This window comes from Dendrobium catenatum, unplaced genomic scaffold, assembly GCF_001605985.2.
Source record: "Dendrobium catenatum unplaced genomic scaffold, ASM160598v2 fragScaff_scaffold_353, whole genome shotgun sequence".
Classification (NCBI taxonomy): Eukaryota; Viridiplantae; Streptophyta; class Magnoliopsida; order Asparagales; family Orchidaceae; genus Dendrobium; species Dendrobium catenatum.
This window is the reverse complement of record NW_021318815.1, coordinates 580,467-594,609: the sequence shown is the minus strand read 5'-3', so window position 1 is coordinate 594,609 and position 14,143 is coordinate 580,467. Positions and strand designations below refer to the sequence as shown.

The 14,143-nt window shown below is 36.9% G+C and overlaps 1 protein-coding gene across 1 annotated transcript; it reads left to right on the top strand.

Annotated features, from left to right (window-relative positions):
* The first annotated feature begins 2,064 nt into the window (after positions 1-2,064).
* Positions 2,065-14,143, top strand: LOC110100502 (pantoate--beta-alanine ligase). The gene is made up of 4 exons (XM_020828031.2): positions 2,065-2,781; positions 3,885-3,998; positions 10,411-10,542; positions 13,744-14,143. The coding sequence occupies exons 1-4, from the start codon at positions 2,107-2,109 to the stop codon at positions 13,855-13,857; spliced, it is 1,035 nt and encodes a 344-aa protein (XP_020683690.1). The 5' UTR covers positions 2,065-2,106; the 3' UTR covers positions 13,858-14,143.

Here is a 14,143-nt window from a genome sequence, read left to right as displayed (position 1 = left end):
ATTAGGGTTTAGGGTTTAGGGTTTAGGGTTTTTTTTTTTTTTTTTTTTTTATAATTAAAATTTCATTTTTTTAGCTTTAAATCAAAATTTATTTTTTAAAACAAGAAATAAATAAAAAGAATAAATAATATAAATTTTCTTTTGCAATTATCGACTGTCACATCAGCGTGCGGGGATTGCATGCTTAGAGTATTTCCAACGGAACTCCAAACGCTTGAATGTCGTCGCCCCGGAGCTCCATTGTTTTTTTTTTTTTTTTTAATAATTAAAATTTCATATTTTTAGCGATAAATCAAAATTTATTTTTTAAAACAAGAAATAAATAAAAAGAATAAATAATATAAATTTTCTTTTGCAATTATCGACTGTCACATCAGCGTGCGGGGATTGCATGCTTAGAGTATTTCCAACGGAACTCCAAACGCTTGAATGTCGTCGCCCCGGAGCTCCAGCCGAACGGTAAAACTTCAGCTATTTCCTTGCGGGTGAACAATGGGACTCCAATATTAGCGTTGCACTGTTCATCATCGCAATTTTTCTGGCTCTACCAAACTTGGCAAGGAACACGCGAAAGAAGAGAAATATCATTTTCTTCGCAAAATGGAGTTCAAGTGGAGATGAATAGCGGCATTTTTAAGTTTCACGGCATTTTAGAGTGAAAAATGCGATTTTCGAGCGGCAAGTAAAAAAAAAGTATGGTTTGAAACATGCCTCATGCGGGCACGCTCATGCTAATGTGCCGTTGTCTTAAGTCTTAACCTAGTTCCAATTTGATCTTGTATTGAGTAAGTATATTCTAACATTTTTGGGACCTTGTGATCTTTGCTTGATATTCTAACCTAATTTTTTGCACTTTTGGAGCCCAATTAAACCTCTATAGCCATACTCGAGCAAACTTGAAGAATATGAAGCTAAGTCTTTTTCTTGATAGTTTATGTTTTAATTGATGCGCTAACTTCATGAAAGGAAAAAAATTATAATTCAAGAGAATTTAGTTGCGTGACGGTTGTAAATAGAAGTCTTTGTTCATATACAAAAAGAGTTCACACTTAATACTTTCTTGAAACACCACCCGAATTTCGTTCTTAGGCCATCGTCGTTGCTTGATTATGATTCTTTGCCCACTATTTTCCTACTACAAAATCTTTTGACAACTGATAATCAGCTGTAGTCTTTTATCATTTTTGCCTCGACATCGACTTCTATTTACTTTGGCACCAATTGTCACTAAAAAAATCAATACACTTAATTACCATTGTGATCGATGCATGCCATCAACACCACATATGACTCTAACATTAGCACCAACAATTTATGAAGGAATTTGTAATCTTTTATCTACCATTCCATTCTCAAGGGGTCGGGGAACTTCAGAAAAGAATATTTATTAAAGACAACTCCAGTGCTACGGATTCTTTCAACTCATACGACAAAATTATGTTTTATACTATATATATATCTACTACATTACATCATTATTGTCCTCAATCATAGGAAAGAAAATTATTTGTAACATATAACAAACATTAGTTAAATCCTTTTAATTGGTCAAATTATGCAGTTCTTCTTTTGCCACTTTTTTCTTAAATCTTTGTGTAAGATGATAATAACGGTCTACCGTTAAAAAAATTGTAGCATATAACAATGATATATTGAAGTAATTAGGATATTGAAATATTAATCTAATAGGAGCTTATTATTAAGAACTACATGATATAATTATTAACATCATTATAAAATAATTCGCATATTATGACTTAATATAAATAAAAACTAAAATAAGTTAAATATGTAATGACTAATTATTATCATTATAAATCATAAAAAATATCATACATATGAGGAAATAGCTGTGTTACAATTATATTTAATAAAATTTCATTCAAGTTAAAATAGAAATTTGCGCAAAAAATATCATGATGAAATTTTTATAATGAATCTTAATTTTTATTAATTTATTTTAAAATTTATGTAACATAAAATTCAATATATGATATTTAGTTATTTACCTTTAAATGAAAAGATATTGGGAGCCACTGAGCCCTTTTTCTGCCGATCAATTGCGCCTTTCCAGCGCACAATTTCGCGGTCCTTTTCGCTGGTTCAATGTCCACGTTGCCTTATCAAAAAAGATTTCGACCTCTCCCGCCGCCATCCGGCTATTTATTGATTCCATTGTCACTGTTCTCCTCGCAACGGCCAACCCAGATAGAAATGTCAGAGCCGGAAGTATTACGCGACAAAACCCTAATGCGATCCTGGTCGCGCTCCCGCCGTTGCAATGGTCAAACTATAGCCCTCGTACCTACCATGGGTTTCCTTCACGAAGGTCACCTCTCTCTCATCCGCACGGCCAAATCCCTTGCCGACCTGATCATCGTCTCAATCTACGTGAACCCCGGTCAGTTTTCTCCTTCCGAGGATCTATCCACCTACCCTTCTGATTTCTCCGGAGATCTCCGGAAGCTTTCCGCCGCCGGTGTTAATGTTGTTTTTTGCCCTGCTGAACTCTACTATTCGGCATCGGTTAAGGAGTTTGGTGGGCATCAGGAAGCAATTAACGGCGAAAGGGAGGGGGATTCTTGTCTGGAAGATGGGGGCAGTGGGCACGAGACGTGGATTAGGGTGGAGAGGCTGGAGAAAGGGATGTGCGGGACGAGCCGACCGGTGTTCTTTAGAGGGGTTGCGACGGTGGTGGCGAAACTGTTCAATATCGTGGAGCCGGATGTGGCGGTTTTTGGGAAGAAGGATTATCAGCAGTGGCGAGTTATTTGTCGGATGGTACGTTTCAAATTATCGCGGTCTTTTGTTTTTAATTGTTTTTTTTTGTCATGAGGGTGTTAATGTAAAGTGCAGACTGCAGACTGAGAAGCAAAATTTGAATAGCAGTGAAGTATTTTCGAAATGTAGAAACTTTTATATTAACCCTTCTTGTTTGTGCTAAAGGTGCTTGTTTGCATGATTTTGAGGCTGCAAACTTAAAGATTTTATTTTCATTTTTTGATATATGGTTGAGTTATTGTTATATTGAGCGAAGATCCTATGCAGACGAAATTCCTTTTCATACATCCTGATTCGTATGCCATGTTTTTCCTCGTCTGTGATTTAATGTTTCTCGTTTAAAACTTCTATGTACTTGGAATTCGTGACTAGGGATGTCTGTCTGAAATACGTGTGCAATAAAAAAATCATTTTTTTTATTCCCCCTCCAAAAAAATCATTTTTTCCAAATCCATTGAGATTTACTCGCTTGCACAGGATTTTTTTTTTCGCAGTACACTTGCTTCTGTGTGCGTTATTGAATGAGCTAATTTGTTCATAGATGTAGGTACTGCTAAGGTACAGTCAATTAATAATTTACTTAAGCAAACATCAATGTCGTTGAATTGTATACATTTCTATGCTCGCATGCCCTTCTCTCTGTGATAAAAGAAACATTTTTGATTATTTTGACATAAGAAGTAATTGCAAGGCAACAGAAGCTTACTAGCGAAAAAGGGTGAAATCTGGCTGTTGTTGTGACTTGCAATTCAAAAATTGAAGTGTACCATCATGCAAATTAGAATATTGAGACAATATTGAGAACTACTATTCAATGTTGAATCATTTAGAGCATCCTTGCATGTCATCTTGCAAGGAAGGTGTGCTGACTTTGACCCATGCATGCAAATCTATTTCAATGCAAGTTACCTAGTAATACTGGATATTCATAGTCTTATTAAGACAAATTGAAAGTATTATTTTACTCATGTGATATAATGGTTACCTAATGGTTACCTTGCAAAGTTTGCTTGTTACTTCATCAATATCTAAATGAAAATGGTGCTATTCTATATGCTTGAATGCACATTGCATGGAAGTAACTCAAAGTTGATCATTTACAGGTTCGTGATCTTGATTTTGCTGTCAAAGTGATTGGTTCGGACATCATACGAGATGTTGATGGCCTTGCCATGAGTTCCCGCAATGTGCATCTATCACCTACGCAGAGAGAAAAGGTTTGTCTTGCACTTTCATTATGGTTCAATTTGTTATTGTTTTCCTTTGATCCATAAAAATGCTGATTCTTACACCCCTTAATGTTTTCATTCAATGCTTCAATTGAGTATATCTCAAATTTTTATTCAAAATTTATGCATAGTTTCTTCCTTTTCTCCTTTTCTTTCAGTTGTGCATTTCTTTCATTTATGTTCCTTGTTGCTTCTACCGCCTTCCTCTTCACTGTTTAATCTGTCCTTTCCCACGTCTGGTTTCATTCCTTCTTCCTTTTTTCTTAGCCTCTCACTCAACTTCCTTTTCTCTGCCTTCTTCCCCTTTATTGTTGGAATTGAATCTCCAGTCTTGGGGATAAGTCCTGCTTTGCTTTTAGCTTTATGTTGTTTTGAGGTTTTGTTTGTAACGGGTCATACTCTTGTCTAGCTAGCGCCTGTGTTGGGGTCTAAAATAATTTTAGGTACTGGTAAAACTTGAATAAGCACGAAAATGCTATCAATTGATGTGTTGTATTTTGCTAACTTTCATGGTTCGAATTCAAACTAGATGCAAGCCCTCGGTTGGGTTAGTTCAAATTTGTAATTTAGGCAATGAAAGAGGGGCTAGATATTTCAACTAGAGGAGTGATTTGTGACATCCAAACCCCAAACTAGGTTTGGTGAACACCACCCTCTCTATTGATTTGATGACAGTTTCCTTGATTTTTTTTTTAAGACCAACTTTTACTTTTTTAAGTGTTGTGCCATATAAATTGAGTCCTCATAAGCATTAGCTTGGAGAGATGGAAAGCTCATTAGTGATCATTGTTGGATCCAAATGCATCTTTGGGTGACACTGGAACTTTAATAACAAATATAGATCAAGCCAAAGATAAAAGAGAAGAGACATAAGGAGAGCTTAGAGAGAGAGAGAGAGAGAGAAGCTTTGGAACCTCATCAAAGATTGAATCTGGAGACATGACTTAGTGTTGTAGGCCCATCCTTTAACATCATATTAATATGTTTGGATTAATGTATGGTTCTATAAGAAATGTTACGTTTGATAACTAAAAGTAAAATTATATTGAAAGGCTTAACATGTGTTTGTTGTGAAATGAATTAGTTTAGTTAGCTTTTAAAATACATACAACAAATTTCAATTAAAGTGTGAGTTCGAGTGAAGTTGTTGGTGATTTTATTTTGAGCTGGAGAGTAGCTTTTGTTTCTTGTACGACTTCAGTGAGAGAGTTGCCTTGATGACTCGAAGCAATCTCGGTGCCCAATACCAAGCAGATGTGAAAACTTCAAATGATCTTAACGTTGAATTAGTGTTCTACCAAATATTGAAGGAATGTGGCGAATAGCTTTGACAAATTGAATTCACTTGAGAGATCACTATATCCTTTGGCTATTTCTATTTTTTGGCAAATTGATCCTCTTTATTAGATCAACATGTTTTGAATGATCAATGAGACCCAACTAATTTGGCCTAGGTGACATTGGGTGTACAATCATGATAAATTTGTCTAAGTATCATAGATTCATAATTGTCATACATTGCTAGAATTTGATGAATTGTTTTGTCTCAGAGAACAATGTAAATGTCTAGCATCAATGGAAGGAGGGTTGGAGGATAATTGGACTTGAGTGTTTGATTATCTTTCTTGCAAATTTTGTTTACATTTCGCTAGTGTACATTTTAAATGCAGTTTTTATGGTTGGATAGCCTTTTTAATCCTTTTATGATTTTGCCTTGAAAATCTTTTTTATTCGAGTGCTATGGCAATATATAGTTTTTCTTTTAACAAGAGAGATACTCCAAATGAAAATGAGGATATTAAGATGGGTATAATGAAAGTAGGAAGTACAATACGAGAAATGACTATTTTAGTGGATTGTGGCAACACACTTTTAAGGTAGATGAAAGTAGATTGATATAGTGTTTTCATGAATAGTGATTGGAATACGAAGAATCAATTCAAGGGGATGACATCAATTACGATCAAGAGGCTATGAAGTAAAGAATGATGCTTTTGGTGAATGAGATCTCATTTCATGCCCGTAGACGCCATATTACATTATCTTCCCCCATCTAATTATTATTCTTCTTTTCTTAGAATAACATTTGTAAACTATATGTACATAGTATTCTTTATGAAACCATTAAATATTTTGCTTTGACTTAAAGTTTGTTTGTTAATTCATTGTTGAACTTGTGACCTCCCTTGACCACATTAGTGTTTTGGTTCATCAATGGGAAAAAATGTATCAAAACTCAAAGAAAATATGCTTGAAGTTAGAAGAATAATCAAAGCCAAAAGAATACTTTTTTTTTTTAAGAAAAATGTACATAAATGTTTTTTAACTTTGAGCACTTTGTCCCATTTATTTTGATGACTCATTAAAGTGTCATCTCTTTTGACACCTTTGCTAAGCACGATCTTACTCGATACCTTTTAATGGGCTTCATATTCGATACTCGACTCGAGTGTGAATGGGCTTATTCGGATGATCTAGACGATCCGGACTCACCCGTGCAATCCATTTCACAAAACGATGTCTCAATCAAAAGATATTAAGTACGAAACGAACATGCGTGATAAAGGCCCAAATGCGTGAAATCAAATCAAAATCGTTATCGACCCGACCACATGTTATTTGAAACATTATAAGAGGACAACATGTGATCAAAAGGACTAAATCCTAAGGTCGACGACGAGCCGAGATAGCATACGCAAGGTGACGCTTCATCAGCACAACGATGTAACATACGATAAGGTGGATCAATCTACAAAATGCAAGATAAGATAGCGTAAGTGACCGATGCCAAAAAAAGAGGTCAACATCCGTCCCTCTCAATGCAAATCAACTAGCGCATTTATATGATGGACATCAATGGAGGCCATCTCTTTTGACAACGCTAACAATCGCCATCTCTTCAAATAGCTCTAGTGAGCGCCATCTCGCTTGACGCTCCTCGGTAGGCATTATCTCATTTGATGCCCTCTGATATTTGCATCTCTTTTGACACCCCCTTTGAAAGGTTCCATCTCTCTTCACAATCCACAATGGGCGCCATCTCACATATTAGCCCAGATTGGTGTCATCTCCATTGATGCCCCCAAGTGAGCTATCTTTCTTAGCTCCATTGTTAGAAGCCTTGTGTAGAGAGCCTGTTAGGCTTTTTAAAAAAAGTAAGGAACCGTGCGTCCTCCACCTCAATGAAGAATGGTAGTCACCCAAAGGAAATATTAATAATTTAAAAGTGTTAAAAAGGCTAACCCCCTTTATTCCCATTGAGCCGTGATTTGTGACACCTTTTCGATGAGCTATAAAGGCGCCCAAGTGGGGATTGTTTGACCCTAAATAATTTTCTTGATTAAACTTCTTCTATATAAACTCCCTCAATGAACTCTCTTTTTTTTTTCCTCTCCTTAATTTTTTCCATTTTGCCATCTTAGTCACCCTTTTTAGCCCACCCCCCCTTCTCAAACTCTATTCTCTATCATCTCCTTTATAATACCAACTACTATAGTGACTTGGCATATCTATGCAATGGCTTGCATCTAATTTGAACTATGTGTGTGTTTGCATGTGCACATTGAGTTTCTTAGAAATATAATGTTTCTTCCATACATACATGATAGTTATGATGCTTCTATATATGCATACTACAATCAAAATCCAAGAGTTTTGATTTATGATTGATCATACTTACGATCATCTTATCTTGCATACAATCATATATGATTATGTCAGCAACCTGTGATACGATCCAATGATATATGCCTTTATAATCGTACTTTCTAGGGCTGTAATGTGTCAATTTTGCAAACAATTTTCACCAGCATAGTCTTAACTCAATGTAGTATTTATACAAGTTTTCCTTAATTCTGAAAGCATTATGTTGATCGAGCATTGCTTTGTGGAAACTTGAATTCCCGTTAATGACATAATTGGAAAATAAAATGCCCTCATCCCTATCCTTTAACCCATTTCCTTTCAAATTCAAGCTCAAAATCAGCCCAAATAATGAATTGGGAAAGGGAGAGGCTAGAGAATGAAAGCTCATTTTGGAGGCCATACAATCTTAGACAGGAGTTGGGCCAATCGGGAAAGCTGTTAGGCTCGAGTTAGGTCGTTGTTCTTCCAGCTTAGATTTTAATAACTGATGTTCTCTCATGATTTATCATAGTATTTCTCTATTTGAATGTTGCTTTATGTGTTTATCGGTTATTTACACATAAATTTATATCACGTTGTTACTTATGTATTCCTATATATATATATAGAATTAGGTTTGGTGAGGTATCCTTATACGTCATGCACTCATATGATGTTCTTCTTATGCATGGTGAGGTATATAGGATTTATGTGGAGATTGTTGGTCATGTGAGTTAGTGCATTGTGGGTGTTATATTCCTTAACTAGCTTGCACAACATGCATCATATTAGTATCATGATAATTTTGATATTGAGTGCTCTTATATGTGTATTGTGAGCTGACTCATGTGTTCCTATGCATTTTGTATTAGCTATGATGTGAATCCCATGTAATTTTGTAGTTTTGTACATATTTTGTGTAATTATTCATGGTTCTATAAGCATCATTGATAATGTTGTTACAACCTATATTTTCCAACTCTATTATTACAATTGCTTTTGTGATATGAAACACCAGTTGCCACTGCGTTTGGCATGCAATACTAACTTTGCTTCTTGTTATGGTGTTTGGTTGTCTATTATTGTAATAGATATTACTATTTATAGTACTCTGTCGTCACTTGTGGTTATGTACTATATCACCCTTATATTAATTATGTTATAAAAGCTCATAAAGTTCGTTGCATTGTGAACATAAGATCCCAAAGTTTGTTGCTTTCATCACGATGTAATTCATGGTTTTTCACATTGTTGGGCTAGGTTGGGTCAACTATCTTTACCAATTAAGTAGATTAGGGTCCATGACTTCCCAGGATGTCCTACCATGAGACATTTATCAGATTTGTCATCATTCTTTCACCATTCACTATGAGATAATAGCTGTATATTCTTCTTTTTTACAATTCAAATTGCTGCTACTAAGTTAAAGCATTGTAGACTCTATAGATTAGCAATTACTAGTTCTCTTTTGTGATCGAGAGACCACATGGGCTTGCACTAATGGGAAGTCTTGAATTAGATCACAAATCCTTGAAGGAAGGTGAAATTTTTAGGTTGATTTGAATAATATTCAATCTCTCTCAAAAATTGATCTGAAATCGCTCAAATGTGACAGCAGGGGGGATATTTTCATAGCCTACATTAATATTGCCATTATTTTTATGACTCACTGTTGTGAGGCTTTCTTTTCTTTCCTTTCTCTTCGAGTTTCTTTAGCTCCATAAATTCTTAGCAGCTTCTTTTATTATGTTTATGATACTGTTAGGCCCAGACCAGTCCAAGAGGGACCTGTCCAGCCGGCCCAGGTTTATAAGAGGCGGACCGAGCCTAGTCCTCCCTCTTGAATTGCCGCCCATACATGAGTGGGATCTAATCATGAAATTAATTAGGAAGGGAGGGAAGGGGCGGCTTGGGCTAAGGAGGTGGGTTTGTTTGATTTAAATAGAAAGAGAGAATTAGGGTTAGGATATGCAAATTATTATGGCTGATTTCGTTCTTGGAGTTTGGTGACTTAGTCTCTAGCGGCGTCTAGGGATTGGGAGAGATAGATCCTCCTCTCGAATTGAGGATCAATTGTATCTTGCTATTTTTCTTCCATTAATTTGATTATTGCAATAAAAACTGCTGTTTTCTGATTTTTCCATTAGATTTATGGATTGTTCTTACTGTTTTTGTCATGATCGTTAGATTTTACTTGTGAACTTCAAGTATTTCCTAGCAGACACACTCTGCATTTTGGTTCTATTTCAGTGTAGTTATTATAGTTTATCTTGTTTTTCTCCTCACAATTGGTTCTCCGGTGGGATGATGCAATCAGTAGCACGTAACGAGTTTGAATTAGTCTGATGTTGGTTCCGTCCTAGTCCTAAAAGACATGGCAATTGGAATGCCTTTATCGGGTGTCTCACACTCTGACTTAAGATGTGCTCTGATCTTAATCAAACCTGGCCTCTTTAATGCAAAAGAGACGTTTACCTGACAACTAAACTTTGGCTAAATGTTCTGGAAAACCTTTATCCATATCCGATTTGCTTGACTATACTGTCAAGCAATTCACCTTCTCGTGTTAATTTGTTGTCGAAAACCATGCGACTAATCCTTTAATTTTCATGATTTGCGCTTGTGCAGTATTTCTAGCTGGAAAAAAAATGCTTTATAGAAAGTTAAAGTTTTGCTTTCATCTCTTCATTTTCTGGCATCGCTTAATGCACTGATCAGTCCTTATTTGAGAATTGAGACAACGTTTCATGTATTTTGGTGTTGGATTTCTCTGCAGGCTTTGTCTATTAATAGGTCTTTATCAAAAGCCAAACTTGCTGCAGAGAAAGGACAGAAAAATTGTCAAGATCTAAAAGATTTAATCAAGCAAACAATATCCGAAGCTGGTGGTAAAATTGATTATGTTGAGGTAACCTGAAATGCTTCTGCTCATAAAGCTTTTTCTTTGATGTCAATGCTATTTTTTGTGAATCTAAATATGGTGTATTATTTTTCTAATAAACGGCTATTTGGTGCTGGTTTCAATCCTGTCAAACTCTTATTTACCTAGATTTAACCTGAAGATTTACACATGCCCTGGTTTATTCTTGGCTTAGCTGATTAAGGCTTTGTTTGTGATGACTTTTTTATTGCTTCTTAAAGTTGCTTCCTAATTAAAAAAGTAAAAAAAAAAAATTGTACTAAAAGCTGCTTTAAAAAGCAGTAAAAAAGCCATCCTAAACGAAGCCTAAATTACATCTTAATAGAGGGTCTGAACCATTATTAATGATAAGTTAATCAGAGTTTAGAAGACGATTAAGTAGATATGTGCTGTTTGTGAGGGATGGAGGGCGGTTCACCCTAACTTTAGCCACTACATGCAGATGAAATTACAAAGGTCTAAGGAACATGATATATGTTAAATCTATATATGAAGAAAAGCAAACCCAACGTTCACGGCACCTGCTCTTCAAGCTCCTTGGAATGATCTATCTTAAATCCCAGCCGTCCCTTGACACTTGATCCCACGGTCAGACGGTCAGGATGAGAATCTGTGGGGGGCTCATTTGGATTATGCCGATCTCTGTTAAATCCCAACCATCCCTTAACACTTGATCCCACGGCCAGGATGGGAATCCGTGGGAGGCTCACCAAGATCACGCCGATCTCCTTCCATATTTGGGTGACTGATTTAGGAAGGATTATATTTAGGTAATTATGCATGATTTTGTAGTTATTTGTTTCTTTATTACGACATCTTGTATAGATCTATACATAGGAATAGTTTTGTGTCATAAAATTAAGTTTTTTCCCTCTCTAATTCTCTAAATTTAACATGGTATCAGAGCCTTCGTTGCCTTGGTTGAAATTCTGAGTTTTTTTTTTATTGCTGGGCTTTCTGAAGGGAATGCCCGACCTTCCCTTCAGAAATGAAAGGGAGCAGGTTCCTAGTTTGTTCGTTCCTGCATACGTCCAACTGAGAAAAGGGAGAGTGCTTCATCTTGCAGTCTCTGTGTTCGATCGAGAGAGACGAATGTCTCGTGCGTCTCATCTGAAGGAGTCGAGCGAGAACCCCACAATCTCTGCGTTCGATCGAGAGAGACGAACGTCTCGTGAACCCCTCTTACATAAGAGCAATCGAACGGGATTAGAGAGTCGTATGTACAGAAGATTATGCGCTTGTGTCTGGGGCAGAACCAAGCGGGATCGTGCGTCCCTAAAGCTTGCCACATGCGGTAGCCTCCTCCAGCATGCACCTGGGGTCGAACCAAGAGGAGCTTACGTCTAGACGAGAGACTGCGCCACTGCACGAGACGAGAGATCGTGCATCTAGATAGAGCGGGTGCGTGCGTCTGGATAGCTTTCGTCTTGTTCCTCTAGCCCCAAAATTTCTAGCATCCTCCGCATTTGCGTCAAATCCTGCTGGCATGCATGCTGCTATAGGTTCCCATCACCGACCTTCATTGTCGGAATTATGATGAATATAGGTTCCCGCTATCGACCTTCATTGCTGGAATTATGAGGAATACAGGTTCTCACCACCGGCCTTCATTGTGAAATTCTGAATAATACTGGTCCTTCTGCTTCCTTCATGCTCCCAAAAGAGAGGAGAGATAGAATGGTAGGGCTCCTCTTACGTATTTCTAGAAAGAGTTGAGGGTTCACTCTCATGCGGGTTTAGGGCCAGGACAAGCAAGAGTGCGAGACATGCACTCCTTTCTCAGATCAGACCATAAGGATCAAAGACGTTACATGCGCATGTACCAGGTCGATCAAACAGGAGTGTTCAAGTGGAGTCAGACGACTAATTTGTGTTGGGCTGAAGGCTGGCTCGATCGGAAGGGAAGAGATTTGTGTGGTAAGTGTTGAGCCGCTTGAGACATATTTTTCTGCTACAATCCTTGAAGCTTGCCGCAACCCTAAAAACATTTTTTTCCGTACTACCATGCCTTCATTGCACACGTAATTAAACTTTTTTCCTCTCAAATTCTTTAAATTTAACATTATACATATAGTCGGTTTATCAGATACCCCAAGTCGGTTTATCAAATACCCCATCACCAGGAAGGTAAATACTAACTCAAGGAAATCCAATAGTTTCCTATAAAGTCGTCACTCAGAAGTGCTATAAGAAGTGGAACCAAAGATTTATAATTATGCACTTCGAGAGAAAATAATGAATATCCTAATAAATCTTTAGTCACACCGAAAACACCAAATCAATTATCATTTAATGTGATCTATGTTATGACCAACCAAGGCACCTTACGGAAAACAAAATTAAAACAAAACTCAACAAACAAATTTTAGATTAATAATACATCTAAAGGATATAAAATAATATAGCTTTTAATCAAATCAAACATCAAACTTAAATAAAACCTTCTCCGAAAGCAAGTTAAAATTCATCATAACAATATATCAAGATAACACCAAATCAAATCTAGCAAAAACAATACAAAAGAGAACATCTACTTCTATATCTCGGGAACTAAGAAGAAGAAAGGATGAAGGAGGAAAGGAGAAAAGGGAAAAGTCTGAATCGGAGGAGGAGCTTGCTATAGGTTGTTGTCGAAAGGAGAGAAACAAGGGTTTGGCGTTTGCAAGATGGTGCAGGGACTTCGGCGGCTTTAAAGAGGCAATAGAAGGTTTAAAATGATGCCATAGATCTCCTATCAGCCTTTATATGGCTAGAGGAAGGCAGCAAGGCGGGAGAATTCTTCGAATAGGGAAAGAAATCGTGATTGGAGAAAGAACGAAAGAGCTGGAGGCATCGTTCGTCCCGCTGCATGCAAAGGAGGCGAGCCTGTACAAAGGGAGCGCTTAGCATGTTTGTTCGCTCAACCCCATTTCTGAATCGAGCCGAACCGATTCTGTTATTATAGTTACTGTATTTAAATTATCACATATTCTATGTATGATACATATTATTATTATTATTATGCAATCACGACCGGCCAGCTAGTTTGATAAATGAATGTAGCTGTTAAAAATTGATCAAGGCCATGGAAACTGGTTTCTATTGTCTGGAACCTTGTTGATCTTCTTTCTTGTCCTTTGAAACTGTTTAATTTACTTGCTATGTTTCCAGGGGAAAATACTTAGAATAAACATTCTCTCTCAAATGCAGATTGTGGAGCAGCAGGGTTTAAGCCCTGTTGAAGAGATCTCATGCCCCGTTGTAATATGCGTTGCTGCCTGCTTCGGAAATGTTAGATTGATTGACAACTTGGAAATAGACTAATCAATATATTATTGTCTAATTTCTATTGCCCAAAAGAATTTTTTTTTTTAACAGTAAGAAAGCAAAGCCCTACATGGGGTCCCAGTTAGGTATCCATTGGATACCCATGCTTTACTCGGATGGGCTTCGCCGCCCACCCATGGTGACTTTCGGGTCGTCGTACCCACCTATACCCACCCACTTTTAATGCTTTTTGAATGAAGTCTGCCACAGACCGATGGCCTTAAGGCTTGTTGCCCTTTGCTATGATTACAAACTTTCAAGCCGTATATCAAAATTTACAATA